The following is a 27,171-nucleotide window of genomic DNA, read 5'->3' on the forward strand; positions in this document are numbered from 1 at the left end:
ACAATCGGGAGCTTCCTACAGGTTCAATGTAGGCCAGGCTCTGGGCCGCTTCTCCCACCCACCTCACTTGCGCCACCGGGTGTTCTCTTCCTCGTCTTCACCCTTCCTCCAGCCCATTCTCCATCAAATGAATAACGGACAAACACATGCACGGGTGCATACGTACCCACAGGCTGCACACCCACACACACGTGTCACCTTCTCCCAGCAAGCCATGGACCCCACAGGATCTTACCCCACTTTCTCTCCTGGCCTTAGCCGAGCAAGAAGAGATGCTTCAGCAATGATAAAGCTTCACAAAGGGGTCCCTAGCTCCCCTTCTTCGGAGCCGAGTCTTCCTGAGGGGTGACTCAAACATAGCGAGCGGCCTTGCTCCATTTACAGAGGCCACTCTAGCCCAGCTCCTCACCTCTGCCACTCCAGCCAACGGCTGAGGGGATACCGCCAGGCCTGCTGGCGCTGCATCTCTATCGATAATAATAGGCTGGCTGATTTATTATGTATGTTGGTGGTTTGTATATAAAACCCTTCTCCGTGGTCTTGAGTGCCTGAGTGTGATTGCATATGTGGGGGTGGGGGTGGGGGTGGAGGGAAGATGGTTGCGTTTGTGTGGGAGAGGAGATGAATGTCGGGGTGCTCTGGGGAAGTTTCGAATCCAGAGGAGTCAAAGGCTCTCCATCTCTCACACACACACACACACACACACACACACACACACACACACACACACACACATTTTCTACTCTCAGTCCCACACACATACCCCTGACAAATATCAATCCTAGAACCGTGCCTGTATCCAGTAAGAGCTCAAAGCCTATCGATTTGGTGCCCGAAGGGTGATGCTTCCAATGGACAGAGTACTCCCCGTGTTACTAGACCACCGGAAGGAGTCCCGTGCTCAGGGACCATGCATCAGAGAAGCAGGGAAGCCCCTTAGTATGTGGCCTAGGAGGGGGAGCTTGCCCTGGCTGCTCTGAAAGGTGGGGGTGCCCTATCTCCCTGGTTCTGCATGGCGCCGGTGTCAGATCTGGGTTCAGAACATCCTGGGCCACTTCTCGTTCTTGTAGTCACACTGACCTCAGGAGTCACTTACCCAGGCCAGGAGCCAGTCTGACCCCTCTGACTCCCTCCCTGCCCCTGCTCTCAGCAATGGAAACTGCCCCAAGGGCTCCAAGATGAACTCTGGGCCAGCCTTACTCTTCAGAAGACAAGTCAGAGCGCACTCTCTCTCTCCCCCTCCCTTCCTCCCTCCCTCTCTCCCTCTCCCCCCCTCTCTCTCTCTGTGCGCATGTGCATGCGTGTGCATGCTTGTGCATGCGTGTGCGCACGTGGCGGCACATGCCTTTGGTCCCAGCACACAGGAGGCAGAGGGCAACTGGATCTCTAAGGGCTCAGAGCTTGATAGTTGCAAGAATACAGTTGGAGAAAACAAATGAGCCAGAGCAAAGGAATCCGGGCCGCAGACACATGCCTGCAGCTGCCCCACCCCCCTCCAGCAAAGATCCCCAGCCTCCTGGGGTGTATCTGCCACCGAAAACCCATTCAGAAATAAGAGGTCACGGTCCAGAAAACCCTACATATAGTCACAGGTAAGGCGAACAGTGTCATGGCGCCTTCACCACAGATAGGACCACTCAGGTACCGAAAAGGATAAGGAACTTGTCCAGGGCGATTGGTAAGGGCAGAGGTAGGATTCAAACCCAGAAATCTGGCGCCCAGTCTCTCCTGCCCCAGAATGAGTTAAGAGATCAAAGTGACCAGGGCAGCAGGAGCCAGGCTCACTCCCCTCAGTGCTCGAGGCTCTGACCATCCTCTACCCACTCCTGTCTCTGTGACTCAGGGCACCAGTGACTTCTGCATGGTTCCTGACGTCTACATCCTGAACAACACACAGAACCAGATCAGTTCAGGTAATGCCCTGTGGGTGGGGCCGCTGTCCCTAGAGCCAGTCATTCCCCGAGCCCAGGCTAAGCCCATTGGATCCAGCTGTCTATACTTTACCTCTAACTTTAGTCACCTAGCATCTCCCTACCGCAGATTTAGGTTTCTCTAGACCACTGGGCCACTTCCTGGAAAAGTGCCCCCATTGGGAGCTTGAGGGAAAAAGGGAGTGGTTTAGACTACTGAGCAGGCAGAGAGTCTGTTTCCTGTGATCTTCCTGATCCTAATGCTATTGCCTTGCAGAGGTGACCCGCTACTACCTGCATTGCAGTCAGAGCCAAATCAGCCCCTTCCAGCAGGTATGGCCACCCAAGCCAACCCTCACCTATCCCACAGTCCCTCATCTCTGGATCTCCCTCTTTCTGGACCCTGAGCCCCACCATGTACCAAGATGGTGGGCAGCTGGGCATCGATTCACTGTGGTCCTCTTTTGTCCACTCTCTGAAGGAGGCTTTGCTCTTGGTCACTCCATCCTCTTTCTCCTATGCTCATGAGCGTGCACCTCCCTGGAGAGCTGGTTACTCTGCCAGTGTTGGGCAGGAGGTTGGGGCAAACCCCAAGGCTCTGCCTTTCTCACAAGCTCCCTGGCAAGGTCCATGCTGTTAGTCTGAGAGGCAAGAAGCATGAGGACTGTGGAGCTCTTAAAAGATAAAGGGATGTGGGAAAAACATCTTATGTGGGAGGAACACATTCATGTTATAGTGGTTGGGTTGACCAGATGGCTAGAGGTCTGAATGCTAGGAGCAACTTCTCTCTATGAGTCAAGGTCCTCCAGTGTCCTAAAACCAATAGAATCCAACTTATTATGCCTGTCCCCCTCAGTGTGCACAGCCTGCCCAGACCCTCCTGTATATTTGCCTGGTGGTAATCTGGGTACAGGGGGACCAGCCTCCTGGTAATTATAGGACTCCTGGGAAATGGATTGTCATGGAAGGCTGTGTTCTCTCCACCCAGTCACTGACCATCTTCCAGCGCTCATTGACCACCATGCAGATCCAAGTTGTAGGCCTGCTGCAGTTTGCCGTGCCCCTCTTCCCTACAGCAGAGGTAAGGGAGCTATCACTCGCAGCAGCTGTGTCGGGGGGAGGGAACCCTAGCTGACCCCCACGCCCCAGCCACCCTCACACCTGTACCCCAGCCAGGTTTGGGTGAGCGTTCTGCCTGCTAGACATCCCTCACTTCCCTGTGGCTCAGCCCTTTCCTTCTGTCAAAAGGTCTCTTTACAAAAACGGCTGTCTCTAATCTTGTGTGCGTGCCCTCCCCAGCCGCTCACTCTGCCTTCTTTCTCCCTCTTCCTACTTCAGAAAGACCTTCTTGGCATTCAGCTTCTGCTAAACAACTCTGAGACCAGCCTGCACCAGTTGACCGCCATGTTGGATTGCCGAGGGCTGCACAAGGTACTGGGTGAACAACTGTGGAGGGTGTGGGGTACACCAGCAGGGTACATTATTCCCAGAGAGAAACCAGCAAAGACCTAGGGAAAGGACTACCCTGCTTCCCTTCAAGCCCAGACATGAGGCTGAAGCCACGTAGTGGGAAATGCCTCGTTTCTTGGTTTCCCTGATGGCTGATGAGGAGCACCCTATGAAAGGAACTTAGGGTAGGAACCTAGGAGGTTAGTTTTAGAACATTGGAAGACCCTGATTTGAATGATAACTATATAGTTATCCACTGCCTAGACTCCTGGCCATCTGGTCAACCCGTCCATCTCCCCATCTTGCACATCTCAGACTTGTGGCCAGGATGTAATGTACCAGACATGTTGATGCATGTTTGTGCTTAGAGACGGATATAGGAGGATCATGAATTTAAGTCTCCCTGCACGGTATAGTGAAGTTGTGTTTCAGAGATGGGGGATAGGAGCCAGATATAGTGGCACATGCTTTTAATACCCAGACCTTAGGAGGCAAAGGCAAGTGGATCTCATGTGAGTTCCAAGCTAGCTAGGGCTACATAGTGAGGTCCTGTCTTGAACAAACAAACCGAAAACCACACACACACACACATACACACACACACACACACACACACACACACACACACACACACACACACAGAGTAATAATGTAAGGGACACTGAGGGTATGTGAGCACCTCACCCCCAAGCAGTGAGCCAGTGTATCTCAACATATTCCACAACCCATATAGATTTAGAATAAACACATGTGTTGGTCCATGCATACCCATACTCACACATAAATCACACACACTTATACATACTTACGCATAAAGTAATAAACGTTTTATAAAAGTGAAAGAGTTGTGGCTATAACCTGTTTCCAGTTCTACAGCTAGCCGCCACCTCATCTCTCTAGTTTGAGGTCAGCCCCCAGTGTCTGGCACACAGTAGGAGGTCAGCAAATCCTTGTCCCAAGGAATCTGTCAGGTAGCTCCAGAGAGGGGACCCTAAAAGGAAGGGGAAGGTGCTTCTGGGAAGGAAGCCACCAGGAGATTTCAGGTACAGGCAGAGAGGAGAAGGACTTCCAAAGAAGGGCTCAGGCCCCAGGCTCTGCCACCCATCCCTCTGCAATGACATGTCCGTTTCCCCAGGACTACTTGGACGCCCTCACTGGCATCTGCTATGATGGCATTGAGGGCCTGCTCTTCCTTGGTCTCTTCTCCCTCTTGGCTGCCCTGGCTTTCTCCACCCTGACCTGTGCAGGACCTCGTGCCTGGAAACACTTCATCAACAGGTAGGGTACCAGAAAGGCAGGGGCCCAACCCCATCCCATCAATAAGGACGTTTTCTGCAGGGGGCACCGATGAGCTGGCCTCCTGAGTAAAAAGAGGGCAGCAGAGGGTCCACCATTCACCCTTAGCAGGCTGGCTGGATTTCCCAGAGTTAAAATAGATCCCTGCAAAAGTAACTGGGCCAAAGATGGCGACCACCCTCCTGACACTGCCCAGTAGCCCTTGCTTTTCCTCCTAGGCAAGACTTTGCAAGGTGACATCATGAGAGAAGCCCCAAGAAATATCAAGGAGAGGGGCTATAGAGATGGCTTAGAGGTTAAGAGCACTGACTGCTCTTCCAGAGGTCCTGAGTTCAAATCCCAGCAACATGGTGGCTCACGACCATCTGTAATGGGATCCGATGCCCTCTTCTGGTGTGTCTGAAGACAGCTATGGTGCACTCATATACATAAAATAAATAAATCTTTAAAAATCATTAGGGGTTGGGGATTTATCTCAGTGGTAGAGCGCTTGCCTAGGAAGCGCAAGGCCCTGGGTTCGGTCCCCAGCTCCGAAAAAAAGAACCAAAAAAAAAAAAAAATCATTAAAAAACTATCAGGGAGGATCAAAGATACTACTGTCAAGATGGAATTTTCAGGCTCCTGGGGAAGAGGGACAAAGATAAGGGGGGATTTCAGGACCTCATGGATGGACAAGAGGGAGTGGGTGGACCACCTACCCACCCCCACGTGTGGAGCCATGTTGGTGCGCTGGAAGAGGTGGGCGTGGAATTGGGGTCAGGTGCAGTAAGTCGTGCCTCTGAGGACCATGCTTTTGTACACGCTGAAAGAGATACCAATGGGAGTACCCTGGGAAGAGAGATTGGGAGCCTAGTAGGACCCCATGGCCTCACCCCTAATGGGTGTCCAACATCTACATCTTGTTCTAGAGACAGAGACTATGATGACATTGACGACGATGACCCTTTCAACCCCCAAGCCCGACGCATCGCGGCCCATAACCCCGCGAGGGGGCAACTGCACAGTTTCTGCAGCTACAGCAGCGGCCTTGGGAGCCAGTGCAGCCTTCAGCCTCCCACCCAGACCATCTCCAATGCCCCTGTCTCCGAGTACATGTACGCACAGTTAGGGCCCCTGAGGCTCTCACACCCAGGCTGGGCGGCATAGCTCTCCCAGCCCTGTAGTGAGGCTGGACTTATTGACAGAGTGTTTGGTCCCCAGAAACACATGGGGAAGGGAGGGTATCAGAGGCCAAATTTGATCTCCGGACTGTAGCTCAGAATCCCTGATTGAAGCATCAGGTCACCCCTCCATAGCCGTGTATGCTGGGCAAACGCACACCACAGGTGTCAAGCCGAACCTTTGCCACAGCCCTCAGGTCAATCCCAGGCCCGAGAAGCTGCATTTCTCCAAGCCGTGCTACTCCTGACATCTCTTTGCCTCCTCCCTGGTCCCCCTAGAGCAGTGTTTCCCACCCTGTGGGTCACGACCGCCACAGGGGTCACATATCAGATAATTATATTACCATACATAGCAATAGCAAAATTATAGTTAGGAGGCAGCGACAAAAATAACTTCACGGCTCTGGGTCACTGCAACATGAGGGACTGTTATAGGATTGAAGCATCAGGAAGGTTGAGAACCACTGCCCTAGAGTATTCTTTTCTTTTGAGTCCCCTGCACCTTGAGGCAGTCTCACGCTGTAACCCAAGCTGACCTCAACCTCCCACATGCTGGGACTACAGGTGTGAGCCACCATGCCCACGTCTTTTCCCTTTATTGTCCTACCCACAATTCCTCCATCATACCCATCCCACGATACACACATATCTGATCTCCTCTTGGCCCACAGGAACCAGGCCATACTCTTTGGCGGGAACCCACGATACGAGAACGTGCCACTCATCGGGAGAGGTTCCCCTCCGCCCACGGTAAGTATCGTTTTGTGGCAAAGTCATTGCTCCCATCAGCGACACCATCTGAGATAAAAAGCTGTCAATGTAATGGGTGATCCCCACAGAAGGGAAAGAAGGGAATAGCTTCGTTAATCAAGTAAGTATTAAAGCAGACCGCCTCACGGGCCATCCATCACCCAGACCATAAAGACGAGAAGCAATCTAACCCTGTTAGCTGGCCTCCTGGGCATGGCCCATTGCACAACTGTCCTCTAGATGAATGGCCTCTGTCTTCAAGCAAGAGGGCCAGGGACAGCATTTGTCTTGCTGGCACTTCATAAATCCACCTGGTACTTAGGGTACCCATGCTTGGTTGGCCATTGTTTTAACTCAAAGGGCAAAACAAATTTCTCACATCACATGAGAGCCAGCAGGCTCTGGCTTAGAGCCAAGCACCCAAGCAGTCACGGAGATTGAGGGACACACACGCGCGCAAACACACACACACACACACACACACACACACACACACACAGGCGCACGACTTTCTTCTATGATAATGACCTTTATACAGCCCTCAGGAAACACTCCTGGGCTAGGAATGTGGATTCAGTTGGTAGAGTCCCTGCCTAGCAAGCACAAAGTCTTGGGTTCCGACCCCCAGCACCAAGTAAAACTGGGTGTGGTGGCTTAAGAAGTTCCAGGTCACACAGAACAAGTTCAAGACCAGCCTGAGATGTATGAGATCCTACTTCCAAAAAATGAAAGGGTAAAAAATTATTCCTGCACTGTAAGACCAGAAGGAGGTTGCCTTGGCATTGATTTGTTTGTTGGTTTAATGTGCATGGGTTTTGTTTGTTTGTTTGTTTTGGTTTGGGGTTTTTTTTGTTTTGTTTTCTTTTGTTTTGCCTGCTGATATGTCCGTGCACCACATGTGTGCCTGGTACCTGTAGAAGCCAGAGGAGGACATCAGATCCCCCTGGAACTGAAGTCACAGATGATTGTAAACCACCATGTGGGTGCTGGGAATCGAACCCAGGTCCTCTTGAAGAGCAGCCAGTGTTTTTAAACTCTCCGGCTCCCCTTCTACCTTTTAAACAGGTTAGGGCTGAGCTAGCTCACTGGTGGAGTATTTCTCTAACATGTCAGAAGCCATGGGTTTGCCCCTCAAGAGAAGAATCCCTTCTAGCAAGTTTCCTAAGGAGGATAAATACAAGAGGAAAAGAGGGTCTGTCTCTTGCCCATCTGTCTGTCTTTCCTGTCCATCCTAGTTTGCTTTTCACTGCCGTGATAAACGACAGATAGATAACATGGAGGGAAAGGTCTTAGGTGTCGTCACCCTAGTCCATCACTGAGGGAGCTCAGGGCAGGAACTGAAATAGAGGCCATGGAAAACCACTGATCATTGGCTTGCCCGTCACGGCTTGCTCAGCCTGCTTTCTTTCTTTCTTTTTCTTTTTTAAAAAGATTTATTATTTATTATATATGAGTACACTGTAACTGTCTTCAGACACACCAGAAGAGGGCATCAGATCCCATTACAGATGGTTGCGAGCCACCATGTGGTTGCTGGGAATTGAACTCAGGACCTCTGGAAGAGTAGTCGGGTGCTCTTAACCGCTGAGCCATCTCTCCAGCCCCCAGCCTGCTTTCTTACACAACTCAGAACCACCTGCCCAGGGATGGTGCCACACACTGGGCTGAGCCCTCCCATGACAATACCAATTGAGAGAATGACCACAGACATGATGGAGACATTACTCAGCTGAGCTTCCCCCTTCTCAGACGGCTCCTACTTGAGTTTAGAAAACTAAAAGCAGTCTTCCCTTTCCTGCTGTGTGTTTGTGGTTTGAGACATGGTCTCATGTAGCTGGAGATGACCTTGAGCTCCTTCCAGGTGGCAAGGCCAAACCTGTGCTACTGTCTTCTCAATTCCTTTTTGTACCAGGGAACACTTAAGAGATTTCCTTGGGTTTTGTCGCTAGGGGTTGGGACCTCATGAGTTACTACTCAGCTACTGAGCTGGATCCCTAACTCTTTTCTTTGTAATTTGTGTTTCCCCTTAATCCTGAGGCCTACGTGTAGTAGGCTGGCTTGGTGCTGTAATGGCCTTTCCAAGACAGCTGCTACCAGTCACAGCCTTCCTCCAGCCCAGCAAAACTCAAAGCCCCTGGACCACACCTATGTGAGTGAGGTCTGTGCCTCGTGCCTTCTCTACCACGTCCAACCAGTACCAGAGTAGGAGCCCAGGGTGTGCTGGGTGGGTGGCAGCTGGAGAAAATGGCATGCTGTCTGGTCCCAGGGTAGCAACTACGGAGCCCAGGATTACGGCTAAGGCAGGAACAGCCTCAACTCTGGTACCCAGGTGCCTGGGTTCAAATCCCAGCTTCTACCTTGTGACTTCTGTGACCTGGGGCATGGCCTCTGCCTCTCTGGCCTCAATTCTCCCCGCATGTAGAATGGGGGCGGTGAAGACGCACGCCTGCGCACTGATCATCATTATAAAGGATGATCGTGTGCAGTGTACAGTAAGTGTCACACACAGCAGGCCGGTTCTCTTCCTTCCTCTTTTTAAAAACTTCTCCACGGAGGTTTGGCACTCATAAGAAGAGGCCAGAGTGGAAGTCTGTGGGGAGAGTGGGTAGACTTCTTGTCCAGGAGGTGTTCTGCTGGCCCATCTGTGGGGTTTCAAGGGGACCACTGACAAGGTAGAAACGCTGGGTACCAGGGACCAGTGAAGGGGTCCTGGGCCCTGGGAACCCAGAAAATGCACAGATGGGCAGTAAGCAGCACCCAACAAATCCCTGTATTCCATTCTGCGATTCTCTCAATGTTTCATCCCCAGAACCTTACTTAATATTTCTTTCATTACTATTATTTTTAAGATTTGTCTGTGTGTGTTTGTGTGTGTGTGTGTATATGTGTGTGTCTGTGTGTGTATGTGTATGTGTGTGTGTATGTGTATGTGCATGCATGTGTATGTGTGTGTATCTGTGTGTATGCATGTGTGTGTATGTGTGTGTTTGTGTGTGTGTCTGTGTATATGTGTGTGTGTATGTGTGTGTGTATGTGTGTGTATGTGTGTGTGTGTGCACACACACAGAGCACTAAGGGAGCCATATTCCTTGTTCATAATTGCTTAGTCACCTCTCCAGCCCCCTAATTATTTTTTTTTTAGAACAGAGTTTCATGTAGTCTGGGCTGACCTCTACCTCACAGCTTGCAGTATTGCAGAGGCTCGCTTTGAACTTCCTATGCTCCCTTCTGTGTTTCCCAAGCACAGGGAAACAGTGTCTCCGGCCTGCCCCTCTATGCCTGGTTCATGGACTCATGAGTTGCAGGCTGCACCTTTAAAATCCTACCCTACCTTCCCTGCTAATCGAAGCTTCCTAGATCCTTCTGTCTCCCTCCAGCTGCCAGGCCCCAGGGACGCAGACTGACTTCATTATTAATCCAAGCCAAACACGGTTTGGGAAAATCTGCTGCTGTGAGAAAGGAATTAATCACTACACTGTGGTTGTGAGTAGAAGCGATTTCTAGATTACCTTCCGCCTGAGACAGTCAGGCCACTCCCCATGTCCTTGGCTGAGGTAAACTACAGCTGACCCTGTTTGCAAGGCTGGAAGACAGAAAAAAAAAAAAAAACCCTCATTGCTTTGGCAAAGGTCACTGCCAACTGCCTCCATCTCGGCCAACTCCGGGAGAAGATTCCCACCCTCCGCCCCTGCTAGGGACGTCTGGAGAGATAGGTGTTGATGATGTCGGCCATGGAAATAGGTGGGATGAGGGGGTGGCATCTGCCTCCATCGGAAAGAGTCAGCGTTAGTGGGTGAGAGAGGAAGAAAGGTGGCCAAAGGGTCAGCCTGTTCCTTGGCCGGAAAAGTATCTTCCCTTAGCTCTGCCGCCAGGGAATCTGTCTTGTGTTTCCAGACCGTTCCTAGATACTAACAAAAATCACTCAGGGCCATTGTGAAAATCCCTGAGTTCAAGGAGATTCTATCTCAATTAGAAAGTCTTCTAGGACATAAAACAGCAGTCTTGCTGTAAACGACAAGAGATAGGAAAGTTTTATTTGACATTTGTTTGTGTGTGTGTGTGTGTGTGTGTGTGTGTGTGTGTGTGTGCGCGCGCCTGTGTGTGTTGAGAACTAGAATTCAGGACCTCATACAAGCTCTGCCTACCACCACGTTGTATCCTTAGCCCCAAAGAGACGGGTTTTACAGACAGCAAAAGACCAAGGAAAGCAGGAACAAGCAACAAAATGAGGCTTCCTCTTTTCCGAGTTCTCTTTCTTGTAAAAGAAAAGAGATACTTTTTATCCTTTTGCATAAAGATCGAAAAGGAAGGACCACGTGATCGCCCTGCTGGAAACTGACCCACTCCGTAGGAAATCTGGATGTTTTCACTCATGCTGAGCTGTAGCGTGAGTGACTCCATTTTGATTTTCAGTCTAGCCCAGTGCAGGACTCAGGTTCAATTCCCGGTCCAAAGCAGTGACCCTTTGTCATGGTCCTGTATTAACCGTAGGACCGACTTCTCAGACTCACAGAAGCAGATTCCCCCAGGGAAGCAAACTGGGAGGTTTAAAGTCTAACAAACTTAGCAGGCAAGTCCTGGGATCACCGCTTTCATGGGGAAGGTTTGATGCTTGTGTGTACCCTGGAATCCTTTAAAGGGCCTGAGAGGTCTGGACTGAGCCCCGAGGATTGGCCTGTCTAGATTATTCCTGGGCAAAGCTTCCACTGCTGGCCTGGGAGCCAAACTAAAGAGCCACCATTCAGGCTGCCTTGCTCAGCAGTGCTAGACCTTTGATGGACAGGATTGTCCTGGTGTTGAAGCTGACCCATGCATTGTGGGATGTTTACATGGTTCGTAGCGTTCCATCTCCAATCCTGCCGCAGCTGTGACAGCTGTATTAGATATTGTAGGTCTGTCTGAGAGACACGGCCTCCTCTTATGGAGATGCACATGTCTACCTAAAGTGCCTCGTGCCCATTTCCCCCTCATCTTACCCCAAGTGGCATGCTGTCTGTCGTGTGTGACCTAGACCTCAGAAACGTCCCTGGGGTCAGGGGACTGTGATCCTGGAGTCAGCAGTCCGAGCAGTCCGGAGCGAGCTTGTTAAGAAATGCAGAATCTTGGGGCTGGAGAGGTCGATGGGTGTCGAAGAGCACCGGCTGCTCTTGCAGGGGACTCAGGTTTAATTCTCAGCGCCCACATGGTAGCTCACAAGCAGGAGATCTGACACCTTCTTCCCACCTTTGCAGGCCAGGAGTACATGTGGAGCAGAAACAAAATACTTGCATGCAAAACATTCCTACACATAAAATAAATCTAAACACATTTTTTTTTAGAAGAAAAAATGTTGTCAAGGATCCCTGGTGCTTTGGGCACAGGAGGAGATAGAAGAATTCCCATGTTTTCCTAGGACTACCTATAGGTCTCAATCCCTTTGGTTAGCATCCTAGATAGCCCGCATGTCAGATATTGACATTATGATTCATAACAATGGCGACATTGATTATGAAGTAGCAACAAAAAAAGTAATAATTTTATGGTTGGGGGTCACCACAGCATGAGGAACTGTGTTAAAGAGTCGAGGTCTTAGGAAGGTTGTGTCACATCCTAGGAGTGTGACTGGATCAGCTGAGCTTGCACACGGCTTCTTCCACTCTGGGATTGTCGGAGCAACACTTTAAAACTATTGGTGACACTTTAAAAAAAAAAACCTCGGTTTTCCATTTTGTCTATCTTACCTCAAAACAGAAAAAAAATATCTTGGTGTGTCTGACCTGATTGTGATTTTTTTTAACCCCCCTAGATATATAAAGACCCTAATAGAAGGAGTTCTACTGAATTTTTTTAGGTCCATTTTTCAAGTGGGGAAACAGAGGCCAAGAGAGTTTAGAAGAGGTCGGCCAGCCCAGCAGTGATAGTGCAACCCTTTAATCCCAGCATTCAGCAGCAGAAGCAGGCAGATCTTTGTGAGTTCAAGGACAGCCAGGGCTACACAGGGAAACCCTGTCTAGGAAAAACAAACAAAACAGAAACAGACCTCAGTCAAAGTCATGGGGTGGGTAGAGTGTAGAGAGTACAGATAGGGACTGTTTGAACATCCACTCGGTAATGTGCCTGAGAAGAAGAGAGGGGTGAACCCCTGGGGTTCACTAGCCAACCAATCTCACCTATTGGACAAGCTTCAGGCCAATGAAAGACCTTGTCTCAAAAAACACAAGGTAGGGGACTGGAGAGATAGCTCAGCAGTTAAGAGCACTGACTGCTCTTACACAGGTCCAGAGTTCAATCCCCAGCAACCACATGGTGGCTCACAACCATCTGTAATGGGATCCAATATACATGGGGTTCGGACCTGGCTTTCTGGTATCTGTGTGACCTCTGCCCTTCAGTAAGCTGGCTGCTAACTACCCGCTCCAAACTTCCCTGGCGCACCTGATATGGTCTAGCGCTATGCCTCCTGGGAGCCTGGGTGTGGAAGAAGGGGATCCCTGTGCTGCGTTTGCATGCTATGCTAGAGGCTAAAAAACCTGGTGTCCCAGTGGATGTGAGACTCCAGGCATCAGTGGACAAGAAGGTCCTCAAGCCACACTGGTACCTCCCTCCCCCAACCTGAGCTGCACGATGACTTGTGATTAAATCACTGTCTGGCTGCCCTGCCTGGCCAGCTTGTCATCCTCTGAGAAGTTTCCAGAACTCTGCTAGTACAGTTGTTACCCCATTGTTCACAGAGGACTGACTCCAGGAATCCCAAGGGTACCAAACTCTGAGGCTGCTCCAGCCCAACAACGGTTGGGCTGTTTTTCCTGTAACCCACACATATCCTCCCATATGTTCAGGATCTCGGTAGGGGTTACTTGCAGTAACTGATGTAATGTAACAAGACCCTGTCTAAACAATTAAGAAACAGAAACAATGGACGAAAACAAAAAAGAGAACATAATAGACTACAAAGTAAGGCCCTGTCTAAATAATTAAGAAACAGAAACAATGGACAAAAACAAAAAACATAATACTCAATACAGGCATTATTTTTTTGTTTACAGTAGCTTTGATACAAAGTTGGTTGAATTCATGGGTGTGTATCCAGCATACACAGAGGGGAAAGCGGGCTGTATAATGTCAGGGTGACCAGGTAGCAAGCTGTGCCCTCTTGTGACTGCCCCTCCTCTCTCCTCACAGTACTCTCCCAGCATGAGAGCCACCTACATGTCCGTGGCGGATGAACACCTGAGACACTACGAGTTCCCATCCTAGGAGCTTCCAGGGTACCTGCCTCTCCTGCCAGCTTGGTTTTCAGCGGATGCAGAAACCCAGCTGTGTTTCTGGAATAGAAACTGAAGGTCCCTGGACAGGAACAGGCTCCTGTGTCTGCAGAGACACAGCTGGGATTCCTGACCAAAGCCTCAGGTGGATACGAGGCCTGTGACTAGACCAGCCTCTCCGGCCTTAACTCCCCAGGATTCGGCTGTCGTCCCTGAGACAGCTGCCCGGTTCAGCCCACCTTAAGTCCCACCCTCAGCAGATGACAAATGGCGGTGAGGAGGAGACCACCAGCCCGAGAGCCCCTTTCTTTCAAAGTCCTACCACCGGGCTCCTGCCTCTTGTTAGCGTGGCGCTAAGTCCGAGCTATACCTTCCGGTTACTTTGTCCTCAGTTTTTAGGAAGGTGGCAATCGGAGGTGTTTTAGGAGAACACCTGGTCCTGGATCCACATTCTGGGACCACAGGGGACTCTGCCTAGACCCCAGAAGGACAGCATCAAGAGAACTCTCCAGAGGGGATTGGTGGCTTCAAGCTGGGCACTGCAGTCTGGCAGCCTTGGGCAGACGTGTGGGATGGGAGAAAGCCCGCCATGTTCTCTAACCTCCACCAGCCACCTCTGTTCCGAACCAGGTGTCAGCTGCAGGTGGGGACAGTCTCAGGTATGAACAGACGCTTTGAAAGCAACTCAGCTCTTGTCCCCAGTGTTTTAAAATGTGTTCATGATCCAAAGACTCACGCCCCCCTCACAGGCATGGTCCGTTCTTGCAATAGACTCAGGCTCCGGTTTTATTTATGCCTGATGCTAAACTGTGGTCTCACACAAGCCGTCTTACAGATCTGGAGGAGAGGCTGAGGAGTGGGTTGTGGGGTTTTTTTTGGGGGGAGGGGTTCTTTTTGCTATGGTCTCATATACCCTGACTGGCCCTGGCTTAGAACTCACAGAGATCTACCTGCCTCTGCCTCCAGAGTACTGGGCTTACGGCATGTGCTATGACACCACACCAGGCCAGGAGCAGATGTGATTTGATTTTTTTTTTTTTTTGAGGTAGGTTTTCTCTGTGTAGCCCTGGCTTGTCCTGGCATTCACTCTGTAGACCAGGCTAACCTCAAACTCAGAGATCCACCTGCCTCTGCTTTGAGAGTGCCAGGACTAAAGGCGTGCGCCATGGTGCCGAGTCCTGGTTCTTTGTTTTTGTTTTTTTTTTAATAAAATAAAATATTGGTAAGGTATTCTATGCCACATGACTAGATAAGGATGTCTGGGGCCTTGTAAAGGGAAAGGCATGATAACTAAGGCTAAGGAACTTTATCTATTCTGAGGAACAGCCATTTCTGGCCAGGAGAAAAATAATGACCCCTGTCCCGCCTGCCGAGGGACCAGGTTAAGGGTCTTTGGTGCTTCCAACCTCCGACCAACCCAGAGCACACTACACACCGAAGCCTTGTACAGCCAAGCAAGGCCCGGCTGATGGCGCGGGACAGGGCTGCCTCCATTTCAGAAGAGCCACATTGTCATCGTACTGGCAGCTGCCAGCCAAGCCAAGCCACCAGTGTCACTGTGTCTCATATTAACCTGTGCATACTGTGAGCTACCTGTGTATGCCTGTGTCCCGTGCAGACTCGGAGCTCCGGCCTCAGGCCTCGCTTCTGACGTTTCCTCTGCAGCAGCTGAAAGACTTTTTAATGCATGTACAATAAACTAAAACTCCTCCGGGTTCCACAAGAGTCAGGTGGGCAAGCCTCTGCTTGATACATGTTTGCTCTCACCTGAGCCAAGAAATAAACCACTTCCCTTAAGATGTGCAGTTGATTGAGTCATTTAACTTGCTACTCTGAGGGCTAGCAATGGTGTACGTCCCTTCCATGGAGGTCTCAGAGGGAGGGATTACAAGAGACTCCTCCAAAAGCAGTGTTAGAGTTCAGTGAGAAATGAGCTAGGTGTTATGAGGCGGATGGAGAGATGGCTCAGCAGGTAAGCACTCCCTGCTCTCCCAGAGGGCCTGCGTTTTGTTCCCAGCACCCGAGCACTTCATAATCATCTGTAGCTCCATCTCCAGGAATGCCACTGTCCTTCTGGTCTTTGAGGACAACCTCATGTGCATGACATACGCACAGAGAGACATATGTAGAAACTAAAAAGCAAACCTTGGAGCTGTAGAGATGGCTCAGTAATCAAGAGCACTTAATGGCTTTTGCTGAAGACCTGAGTTCGGTTCCCAGCCCTTGCATGATGGCTCGCAAGCATCTGACACTTCAATACCTCTTCTGGGTACCATATGCGATGAACATACACAAAGGAAAATGCAGGTCTCGTTATGTGGCCTTGGTTGATCTGGAACTCAGTGGGTAGACCAGGCTAGCCTAGGACTCATTGAGATCTGCCTGCCTCTATATTCCAAGTGCTGGGACTAAAAGCCACCAGGCTCAGCATAAAATATGGGTTTTTTAAAGAATTGTTTTAATTTTGTTTTGTTTGAGACAGACAGCCCCGACTGTCTTGGAACTCTCTGTAGACCAGGCTAGCCTCTGTAACCCCTGCCTTCTTAATGCTAAGACTAAAGACTAAAGGTCTTATCATACCTGGCTATAAAATCTTTTTTAAAGGAGGGAGCTATTGGGCTGGAGAGATGGTTCAGCAGTTAAGAGCACTGACTGCTCTTCCAGAGGATCTGAGTTCAAATCCCAGCAACCACGTGGTGGGTTTTACAGCAACCATCTGTAATGGGATCCGATGCCCTCTTCTGTTGTGTCTGAAGACAGCGACAATACTTATGTACATTAAATAAATACACAAATACATAAATCTTTTTTTTAAAAAAAGGAAGCTCTGAGTGAATGTCTCAGGTCACAGGTACTTGTGACCTTTACCTATTTTGCTTTTGTTTATTGGTGGTGGTGATTGTGTGTGTGTGTGTGTGTGTGTGTGTGTGTGTGTGTGTGTATGTGTTTGTGTGTATGTGTGTGTGTTATGCACATAGGCCAGAGGACAAAGGACATTGGCTCTTCAGCTCTACCAATCCCTCTGCCTTACTCCCCTGAGATGGGGTTTCTCACTAGGCTGCAGCCAGCAACCCTCAGAAATAATCCAGTCACCCCCTCTGAAGCACTAAGGTTGCAGGATGAGCCGGTCATACCAGCTTTTTATGTGCGTTCTGGGCATTTGAACTTAGCCCCCCATGCTTGTATGGTAAAAGCTCTGATCCACCGAGCCCTTCCTCACCTCTGCCTGGAGCTCCTCTCATGGAACCCAGGCTAGACCCCATTTCTTCTCTGGGCTTTTCCCAAAGTTCCTTCTGAAGGTCATTCATTTCTCATCAGACTGCTAATAATAAGTGGCCTTTATTAAGCGTTCACCAGGAGCCTCCCATCCTGCCCGGAACGGATGTTAATTTTTTTATTCACCCTCAGAAGAAATCTATAAGACCATTTGTTTTATACACTAACGGGTGCATCAAGGGTCAGGGCCCGGCTGGTGTGAGGAGAGCATGGGGGTGTTTCACACAGAGACCCAGGCCCTGAGCTGAGTGCCTGTGGGTGAGCATGGGGTAGCGCAAAGGTCAGGTGGGAGGTGCCCAGCCATTCATGGGTTCGTGCATGCGTGCCGTATCCCTCAGTACCTTCCTTTATAGGCTGCTGCTTGTGGCAGGGATGCCTGAACACGATGTCTCTGGGGCAGCCCTCACTCCCCACCCCACCCCCAGTCCCTGCTGGCTCAGCCACACCAGCTCTGGTGCTTCTCCACAAGCTGAGTGGCTGTTCACGGCCCTGTGAAGCTGAGCTTCCGGAAAGCCATGGAACTCCTGGGTGAGCGGCTGTATCCCTTGGGAGTGCTCCAAAGGCGAAGCTTACGCAGATGACCTCACGCAGATGACCTCACGGGCTCAGAAGAGGGCTGTGCTCTTGTGGCTTTTCCTGGGCTCTGCCTGCCCTTAGGGAACCCACAACCTTAGGGAGATGAGTAAGAACAGTGTGGGAACTCCCATAATTGGGTTGATTTTTCAGAGAAAACTGCAGCTCAGCACGGAGGTGACGGAGGTGACGTGGGCTGTGGGACTTTTACGGTCTCTGCAAACTAGATGAAACCCAAGTTACAAAAGGTCTAGAAGAAGCAGGAAGGTGAAGACTAGAGCGATGGCTCTGTGGTTGAGAGCACTGGCTGACCTTCCAGAGGTCCCTGGGGTTAATTCTCAGCACCCACAAGGGAGATCACAAAGGTCTGTAACTCTAGTCCCTAGAGATCCAAGATCCAGATGTTCCCTTCCGGCTTCCCTGGGTACTGAATGCAAATGCAACCAGTACACCCATACACAAAAGATAAACATAATTCTAGTTCTCCTATTAAAAAATAAAATAGGGAAGGTGACTCTGAGAGGCCTGATTCACCTCTGCCTCACTCGACTCCCGCAGGCCCCAATGCTTCAGACTGAACCAGGGCCTTGCTCATGCTGGGTGGCTACTCTACCACTGAGCTACACTCCCAGTTCAGCACCACCTCTTAGTCACTCATACAGTGACTCGAGAGGCCTGTCATGTTGACTGACCAATAATACACTCAGATAAGAACTGTCCTTACCAGTCCCCATGAAAGCTTTGATTTGTGCCTCCTAACACACAAAGCCTAAGTATTTGATGGCCCCTTAATTTGGCTGAGTTCGAACATAGCAGTCGTGGTCATGGTCTTGGGATGGAGTTTACAAATTACCATGTAACAGCTCCTATTGCTTGGATACCGGTTAGTGTTTGTGGGCAAGACTCCCATGGTCTTGTACTTCCTGTTTAGTCTGTTTTGTGTGAGTGAGTGTGTGTGTGTGTGTGTGTGTGTGTGTGTGTGTGTGTGTGTGTGTGTGTGTGTGTGAGAGAGAGAGAGAGAGAGAGAGAGAGAAGAAAGAGGGGGGAGAGAGATAGAGAGGGGGAGCAGAAAGAGAGAGAGAAACTTGTGTTTGGTGCTTTTGCTGGTTTTGATGGTTTGGGTTTTCCTTTGAGACAAGGTTTCACTATTGAAACTAACCTGGAATTCACCAGATAGACCAGGTTGGCCTGGAAGTCAGAGGTCTGTCTGCCTCTACCTCAGGAGTGATGGGATCTAAAGGTACCCAGCCTGGTCTAGTTCTGTTTGTTTGTTTTGAGATGGTGTCATGTAGGCCACACTGGCCTCTAACTTAGTTTATAAGCCAAGGCTGGCCTTGAACGTCAGATTCTCTTGCTCCCGCTTCAGAGACTTGGGTATCAGTTTTCCCTCGATTTCAAAATCAGAAAAACGAAAACCAAACCGACAGCAGCCAAAGTAAAAACATGAAAGCGGCGGGTGACGGGGAATAGGTATGATCCGAGCACATTCTATGAATGTATGCGAACACCATAAGAAAAACCCTTACCCTGTACTATTGGTTAGCATTAATAAAAGAAATCACTAGTTCAAAAGGTCAGAAGTTCAAAGTTAGCCTGAGCTACGTGAGACCCTCCCTGTCTGAAATCTGAGAAACTGGGGGCGGGGGGGACCAAACTAGGACCTTCTGAATGCTCCTAGTTATATGACTTCATGCTGGCCTCCCAGGGCGGCTGAGCTGAACCTGACAACAGGAGCAGAAGAGCTAAAAGCCAGTGAGTGGGTAAAGGAGCCAGTGGTGGTCTGAGTGAAGGGGGATGGGGTGGGGTAGGAAGCCAGGGATAAAATCCTTGTCATAATAAAAATGACGGCAGCTTCCTCTCCAAATCCCACTTCTCTTTTTTCACCTGCACACATAATACATGCTCACACACACATTCCTCGCTTTCCCCACCCATGTGTCACTGGAGAGTCCCGCAGCTTGCAACCCCAGACAGACACGTGGCCCCACCCCGACTCTGGGAGTCACTCCCCACTCCTTCCCCTGCATCTCAAAACCATTTCCTAGGGCCCAGTTCCAGCTCCAAATCCCACATCATGGTGAGTCATTCTTTGCCTGACTCTATCCAAATCTCCAGTGCCCACGCCTGCCCTGGGGTTCCCCTCATTCTCTGGAACCTGTAGGGACAAGCACAGTGCTGGTGGGGCCTCACAATGGGCTGGATTAGCTTCTGTGTCTGATTGCATATTCTCCCCCATTATCCTGAAGAACTGCCATTCTACTGTGAGGATGGAGAAAGTTAAGTCTCAGAAATGGAAAACAGGGCTGGGATGTAGTTCAGTGGTAGAACTCCAGCCTATCAGACACAAAGAAGACTCTATTCGATTAATGTGAAGAGACACCGAAACCAAGGCAACTCTCATACAAGAAAACTTTCAATTGTGAGCTTGCTTATAGTTCAGAGGGTTAGTCCATCATCATCATGGAGGGAAATGTGGTGACACGTGGGCAGGCACAGTGCTGGAAAAGTAGCTGAGAGCTACATCCTGATTCACAGGAGAAGAGAGAAACACTGGACCTAGTGTGAGCTTTTAAAGCCTCCAAGCCCACTCCCAGTGACATGCATCCTCCAACAAGGCTGGGCCTTCTAATCTTTCCCAGAAAGCTTGTCCAGCTGGGAACTAAGCATACAAATATATGAGCTATGGGGTAATCTCATTCAAACCTCACAGGGGGTGGGGAGAAGAGAGTGACTTGCTAAAACTGCATGATAAAGAACCACCCTTGGGGTTGGGGATTTAGCTCAGTGGTAGAGCGCTTGCCTAGCAAGCACAAGACCCTGGGTTCCTTCCCCAGCTCTGAAAAAAAGAAAAAAAAAAAAAAGAACCACCCTGGAGGAGGGGGTGCGGGGGGGGGGCAGCTCCAAACACTCTTAAGAGTTCCCTCTGGAAAAGCATATGTGATTCTGTAGTTTTCTCTTTAAAAAATCATATTATATGTGTGTGTATGTATGTGTGTCTGTGTTTGTGTGTGTATGTCATACATAGCACAAGTATGGAGGTCAGAGGACTGATGTGTTTATAAAAAGATAAAGAGAGGGGGGATATGTTCTATGAAGGTGTGATGAGGGGTGGGGAAAACCCATGTGAGGCATCTCTTCTCCCTGAGGAACCAGCCACACGACAGTATACTATAGAATAGAGTTTATTCGGGGCATGGGAGAGTAGTGAAAAGGGTAGTAGAGGCAGAGAAAGGTAGAGGGGGAGAGGGAAGGGGAAGGGAAGGGAAGGGAAGGAAAGAAGGGAAGGGAAGGGAAGGGAAGAGAAGAGAAGAGAAGAGAAGAGAAGAGAAGAGAAGAGAAGAGAAGAGAAGAGAAGAGAAGAGAATTAGAGGCTGGCCATGAGCACATGGAGGGGATGAGAGGGGACAGGGAGTGGGGGAAGGTAAGGCAAGAACAAGAACAAGAGAGCAAGAGGTGGGAAAGCAGCCCCTTTTATAGTGTTGGTTACCTGTTGCCAAGTAACTGTGGGGCGGAGCTTAGACAGGATGCTAATAAGGACAACTTGGGAAATTCAGTTCTTTCACCATGTGTGTCTGGGGCTCAACTCCAGGTCATAGAAGTGATGCAGACCCCTTTTCCCACTGAGCCATCTCACCAGTCCTAGATATAGGACTACACCTCTTCCTTAATTCTTTTTACATTATTATTATTATTATTATTATTATTATTATTATTATTATGGGTGTGCTACATGACACATGTAGGAGCTCAGAGGACAACTTTGTTTTCCACTATTTTGAAGTCCATTATTTTTTTCCACTTTTATGTGGGTTCCGTGATTTGAACTCAGGTTGTCAGGCTTGTGCAACAAGTGCCTTCTACACAGCCATCCATCAATCCCTCCTACAGTTTTCTCACTTCCTTGCCTCAAGCTCATGAGAAACACATCTCTCTTTGTGTCATTCATGCGTCCGTCGGTTCATTCATTCATGCAATGAAACCATATTTACAACGTGACAAACACATAGCTAAACCATGCATACATTCAGCCTGACCCTCAAGGAATTTCCATTCCGGAGATGAATTCAGAAGAGTGGTGGTGCAGGGGATAAAGTAGCAGAAGAGACCCGGACATTGTGGCAAACAGTGACAAATCAGACAAGATCAGAACTGAACTGAGTAGGCTTTCTCTGATCCAGGAGCGAGGCTTCCCACGCTCTGGTCACTTAGCTTGCGTTTTCAGGGAACTTTGCCTGATGTAGACTTGGGCAAGCATTTTGGCAAAGATTTGGTTAACTTTCCTTCACCTCTTCCGCAGACCTTCTCCAGAGAAGGGAGGAGAGAAGGGGGTGCTTCCGACTAGAGGAACCAGTGTCACGTGCTCCAGATCGCCACCCGAGCGGCCGGCGTCTCGGCCCAGCCAGGGTTGCTAGGCAACCGGTAAACTCCGCAGCTCCCGGCCGTTTGAGCTGCTCTGGAGCCGGGATCGGTCTTGGGCGCTTCCCCTGAGCAGTGTAGTAGGAGAAGCTGAGTTAGGATAAGGGGCGGGGGTCCTGGAGGACGTCCAAGCCCGAAAAAAAGAGCTGGCGAAAGGAGGAAAGAGCCCTCGAGAGTTATAATCACCAACAGTGCAAGAAATCCAGAACTGTCAGATGCTGGACTCAGGACTGGCGCTCTCCCCGCTGCATTAATCCTCGCTGCCCGGAATATTCTTCAAGCTCCAGGACCTCCTCAACCCCTAACCACCTTGTCTTCTGCACCACTACCCTACCAGACCCTAACCCGGGCTGTGACTCGGAGTGGGCCGAACCTCTTTCAGGCTTTCAGGTGAATGGAGCAGAAGTTCAATCCCGGGAAGAATGGGCTGTTAAGAAAAGAGCTTTCAGGGGTTGGGGATTTAGCTCAGTGGTAGAGCGCTTGCCTAGGGAGCGAGCGTAAGGCCCTGGGTTCGGTCCCCAGCTCCGGAAAAAAAAAAAGAAAGAAAGAAAGAAAGAAAGAAAGAAAGAAAGAAAGAAAGAAAGAAAGAAAGAAAGAAAGAAAGAAAGAAAAGAGCTTTCAGTTAAGAGTAGGGAGAGGGAAAGGGACAGGCTGGTAAATCCTGTACTCGGGAAGTTGATGCAGGAGGTTTGCCAAGAGACCAACATAGACTACTCAGTGCGCTCTAGGCCTGCTGGACTCAGAGTGAGAGCTTGTCTCAAAGACTAAGAGAAGGGAGCTGGAGGGACAGCTCAGCAGTTTTAAGAGTTAGTACTACTCTGCAGAGGACCGGGAGCTTGGTTTCCAGTAACCACATCAGGTGACTCCAGCTCCAGGGTATCTTACAGTTCTAGCTTCCACCCCACCTGCACTTGTGCGTGAGCGCGCGTGTACACACACACACACACACACACACACACACACACACACACACACACACACCCCGGTCTAGAAGTCAGCCTTTTATCTACCTTAGGGTCAGGAGGACATTTTCCTAACCTTGTCCAGAAGGTTCACTGAGACATGGGAAAAACACAGCAGCCCTCCCTCTGTGTTCCTCCCTCAAGCATGGCTCCTCAACCCCAGGCACACAGATGGGCTGACCCAAGGGACAAAGGCTGGCCCTCCTCCTGGCCCCCTTCCCACACTGACACCCCTGTTTCCTGCTATTTCCTGGCCTCTCCACCCTGCTGAGTGCCAAGCTTTCTGTACAACCACAAAGGGTTCCCTCTAGGAACGAACGACTTTACTCATTATTCTCACATGAGGCAAGTCTTGTTTTTCTTTTGGGGCCAGGATGGAGAAAATGATTGCATGTCTTGGTGTTCCGACCAGGGTATGGCGTTCTTTGTGGCCCTGGATTTGAGACTCAGTGGGGCTGGGAGTAGCTCAGTGGTAGAGCACTGGCTGGTATGAGTAAGGTTCTAATAGTCCACATTTAGCACTCTCTCTCTCTCTCTCTCTCTCTCTCTCTCTCTGTGTGTGCGTGCGTGCGTGCGTGCGTGTGTGTTATGATTCTGCATGCTTCTGGGACTCTAGGTTCCCACAGGGACAATGTCCTCCTGAAACTCCTAGGCCTGATTCCCACTGCTACCCATCCCCTAGAAGGCTCAGACCCTCCTTGGGGAAGCCCCACCCTGGGGCACTTGTCTTCCCAAAGAGGGGAAAGATTGCTGTGACACTCTAGGCTGACCTACCATTTATCTTTTTGCACCTTGTTAGCTTGCGAGAAAAGAGTCTGTTCTGGGTCTTTGAATGTTCTGTCTTCCTGTCACCAGGCTAGCCTTTAAATGTCCCCTCTGTCTGCCTCCAGACACAAGACAATGCCTCCGTTCTCCGTGAGGGCTTGGCCTTGGGAAACACCAAGTAAGAAAGCAGAGCTGTTAGAATCTGATAGGGGCTGGAGAGGCTGGCGTTTTCTTCCCGGAATTTTCTCATTCTCTTAAGTGTCCTTGTGTCGTTGGGAGCCAGCTGTACCACAGCAATTGGAGATGGGGAGAGACAGCCCCTAATTGCCTGAATCTAGCTGCCGGGTCTGTGGTGCAAGACAGGGAATTTAGTTGACTTTGCATTCTTTTCCCTTAAGGCATCAAGTCTGTCCATACAGAAGGAAGGCACTGGGGCACCCTTAGGCAGACTGCTGCTTTGCCAACCCCCTCTTCTCTCTGAGCCATGTCTCCCAACCACAAGGGAGGTTTTCCAAACCACCTTCTCTGAGAGTATGGTTCAGGTTGTTTTGGGGGATGTTTGGAAGCATGCTTTTATTGTTTTCTTTTTTGTTTTTTGTTGTTTGGGTTTTTTTTGTTTTTTGGTTTTTTGGGTTTTTTTTTGGGGGGGGTTACATATGGTATAGGACAGGGCTCTTAACAATCTTTTCTTGGGATGCCCAGTCATCCCAGCACCACCTGCTGAAGAGACCAGTCCCTCCCTGTGGCATCCCTTGACGGTTTGTCAGAGATCAGCTGACCATAAGCATGAAGGTTTACTCCTGTGCTTTCAGTCCGGTCCCATCGATCATACGTCTCTTTGCATCAGGAGCCTTCATTACTCAATGCTTGTTCCGATTGACTGGCTGATTGATGATTATTGATTGATTGGTTGATTGGTTTTAAAAAACTTTTTTTTTAATTTAGGTTTCACCATGTATCCCTGACTGATCTGACACTCATTCTGTGGATTAGGCTGGCTTAGAACTTGCAGTGATCCTCCTGCCTCTGCTTCTTCAGTGCTGAGATTATAGACACCATGGGGTCCAGTACATACTTGGGTTCTATTGTCTGTCTTCCCTCTCTTCCCTCTCTGTATGTGTGTCTGTCTGTCTGTCTTTAAAATGGGATCAATCTTTCAATTAAAAAAAGTTTTGGGGTTGGGGATTTAGCTCAGTGGTAGAGCGCTTGCCTAGGAAGCGCAAGGCCCTGGGTTTGGTCCCCAGCTCCGGAAAAAAGAAAAAAGAACCAAAAGAAAAAAAGTTTTAATATCCTTAAAATGTTTATCTGGTGTGTACGAATGCTTTGCCTGCCTATGTGTCTGGTACCCTCAGAGGCCAGAAGATGACATCGGATCCGCTGGAACCACAGTTGCAGCCGGTCGAGAGCTGCCACGTGGGTGCTGGAAACCAAACCCCTCTCTGCAAGAGCAATGGGTGCACGTTTTTAACCTCCCAGCCACCTCTTCGTCACCACATTGGGTCTGTTGTAGCTCAGGTTGAAGTCCATAGTACAATCTCCCAGGTGACCAGAGTCCTGTCCTCAGTCTCCTAATGTGTGGGGTCAGAAGGATCAAGGCCCCTTTGTGTTAGGTGGGAGGCAGTAGGTATTCTTAGGACTTTGATGATCCCAGGGTCTTGCCACACCGAGAGAGAGAGAGAGAGAGAGAGAGAGAGAGAGAGAGAGAGAGAGAGAGAGGATGTGCAAGACACTGGGCATACCCAGAGGCTAGAGGACAACTTGTTGGAGACAGTCCTCCCCTTTCCAAACCAGTGGGTCCTGGGGTTTGAATTCAGGTCGTGAGGACTGTTCCACAAGCACCTTTACCTGCCGAGCCATCTCGCTGGCCACAATTCTTGATTCTCATGGCTAAGTAGCATAAACCAGTGAGTTTCCAGTGCCACGTGTTAAAGAAGCCAGTGGCGTGGACGGATGAACCTTCTTCTGAATGGTTGTGCGAGCGGTTTGGTGGCTTTTAAGAGATGCAGGTCTCTGTCATTTGTGCCCCACGTGGCTTAAATCTTGAGTGTGCTGGTGGATTTAGTTCAGCAGTCCTAACCATCAAGATTGCTTCCTGCCTCCAGTAAGTGTATTGATTTGGTAGAAAGTGTGTAATTTTGTGGGTAAGAGTTTGGAAGCCAGGCAGCCCAGCTAGTCTGCTTGTCAGCTATGTGACGTCCAGCAAGTCACTTAAATGACTTCAAGTGAATGTTCTTCAAGTAAAGTGGTGATTTCCTCGCCTGCCTCAGAGGGTAAGAGCAAGAACAAACAGTATAATTTCTACTTAGCACGCACTCGGCACTTGGATGCATTAAGTGATTCTTGTTGTTTGTGGAGATTTAGCGGTCTCTCTCTCTCTCTCTCTCTCTCTCTCTCTCTCTCTCTCTCTCTCTCTCTCTCGGATGGGGGGATGGCATAGGCACACATGCTCACAGAGGCCAGAAAGAGGTGCCAGATGCTAGAGTTACAAAGTTACAAGCAACTGGAGAACCCAACTCCGGTCCTCTGTAAGAGCAGCAAGCACTCTTAGCCACTGAGCTGCCTCTCCAGGCCACTTTAGACAAGGTCTCACTGTATATCACAAGCTGTTTTCAAAGCATAGGATAGCGTTAAACTCATGGCAATCCTCCTGCTTCAGTCTTCCAAGGGCTGGAAGGATAAGTGTGGGCTGGTTTCAGATGAGGGTTTTTTTGGTTTTAAGTGTGTGTTGTTTGTTTGTTTGTTTGCTTGTTTGTTTTGCTTTTATGTTTTATGTTCTGTGTTTTGTGTTTTGAGACAGGGTCTCATGTGGCCCAGAATGGCCTTTAACTTGGTGTGTAGCCTAGAATGATTTTAAACTCCTGATTCTCCTGTCTCCACTTTCAGAGTGCTGGGGTCACAGACATGTGCCCAGCTGAATGGGATTATTTTTTATTTTTTTTTTTTATTTTTTTTTTTTCGGAGCTGGGGACCGAACCCAGGGCCTTGCGCTTCCTAGGCAAGCGCTCTACCACTGAGCTAAATCCCCAACCGGGATTATTTTTTAAAGATTTTATTTGTAAGTGTGTGTGTGTGTGTGTGTGTGTGTGTGTGTGTGTGTGTGTGTAGGGGGGGTGCCTGCATCCTGTATGTCTATGCTCTATGTATGTGCAGTACCCGTGGAGGCCAGAAGAGGGTGAGGTCAGATGTCCTGGAACTGGAGTCATAGATGCTTGTGAGCTGCCCTGTGGGGGATGGGAATCCCAAGGTCCTCTGGAAGAGCAGCCAGTGCGCCTAACCGCTGAGCCATCTCTCCAGTCACCCCCCACCCCCCACCCCCCACCCCCCAATGCTCGTAGATAATTGAAGAAACAAAAACAAAAACCCATAGGTA

General features: G+C 49.7%; 2 protein-coding genes across 2 annotated transcripts in view; both read left to right on the forward strand.

Moving 5' to 3' along the window:
- Ttyh2 (tweety family member 2) overlaps nucleotides 1–15,606 on the forward strand; it is a 44,804-nt gene extending 29,198 nt beyond the window's left edge. The window contains 8 exon segments of the mRNA NM_001398604.1: nucleotides 1,844–1,913; nucleotides 2,188–2,243; nucleotides 2,899–2,991; nucleotides 3,249–3,341; nucleotides 4,495–4,637; nucleotides 5,564–5,749; nucleotides 6,487–6,565; nucleotides 13,727–15,606. Of these exon segments, the coding sequence (NP_001385533.1) occupies nucleotides 1,844–1,913; nucleotides 2,188–2,243; nucleotides 2,899–2,991; nucleotides 3,249–3,341; nucleotides 4,495–4,637; nucleotides 5,564–5,749; nucleotides 6,487–6,565; nucleotides 13,727–13,801 (795 nt within the window). The 3' untranslated portion in view covers nucleotides 13,802–15,606.
- A 6,518-nt stretch (nucleotides 15,607–22,124) lies between these two features.
- Nucleotides 22,125–27,171, forward strand: part of Dnai2 (dynein, axonemal, intermediate chain 2) — a 33,653-nt gene continuing 28,606 nt past the window's right edge. The window contains 1 exon segment of the mRNA NM_001007726.1: nucleotides 22,125–22,464. The gene's annotated coding sequence lies outside the window, so the exon portion shown is untranslated.

Source organism: Rattus norvegicus, chromosome 10 (assembly GCF_021556685.1).
Source record: "Rattus norvegicus strain SHRSP/BbbUtx chromosome 10, alternate assembly SHRSP_T2T, whole genome shotgun sequence".
In the NCBI taxonomy this organism is placed as follows: domain Eukaryota; kingdom Metazoa; phylum Chordata; class Mammalia; order Rodentia; family Muridae; genus Rattus; species Rattus norvegicus.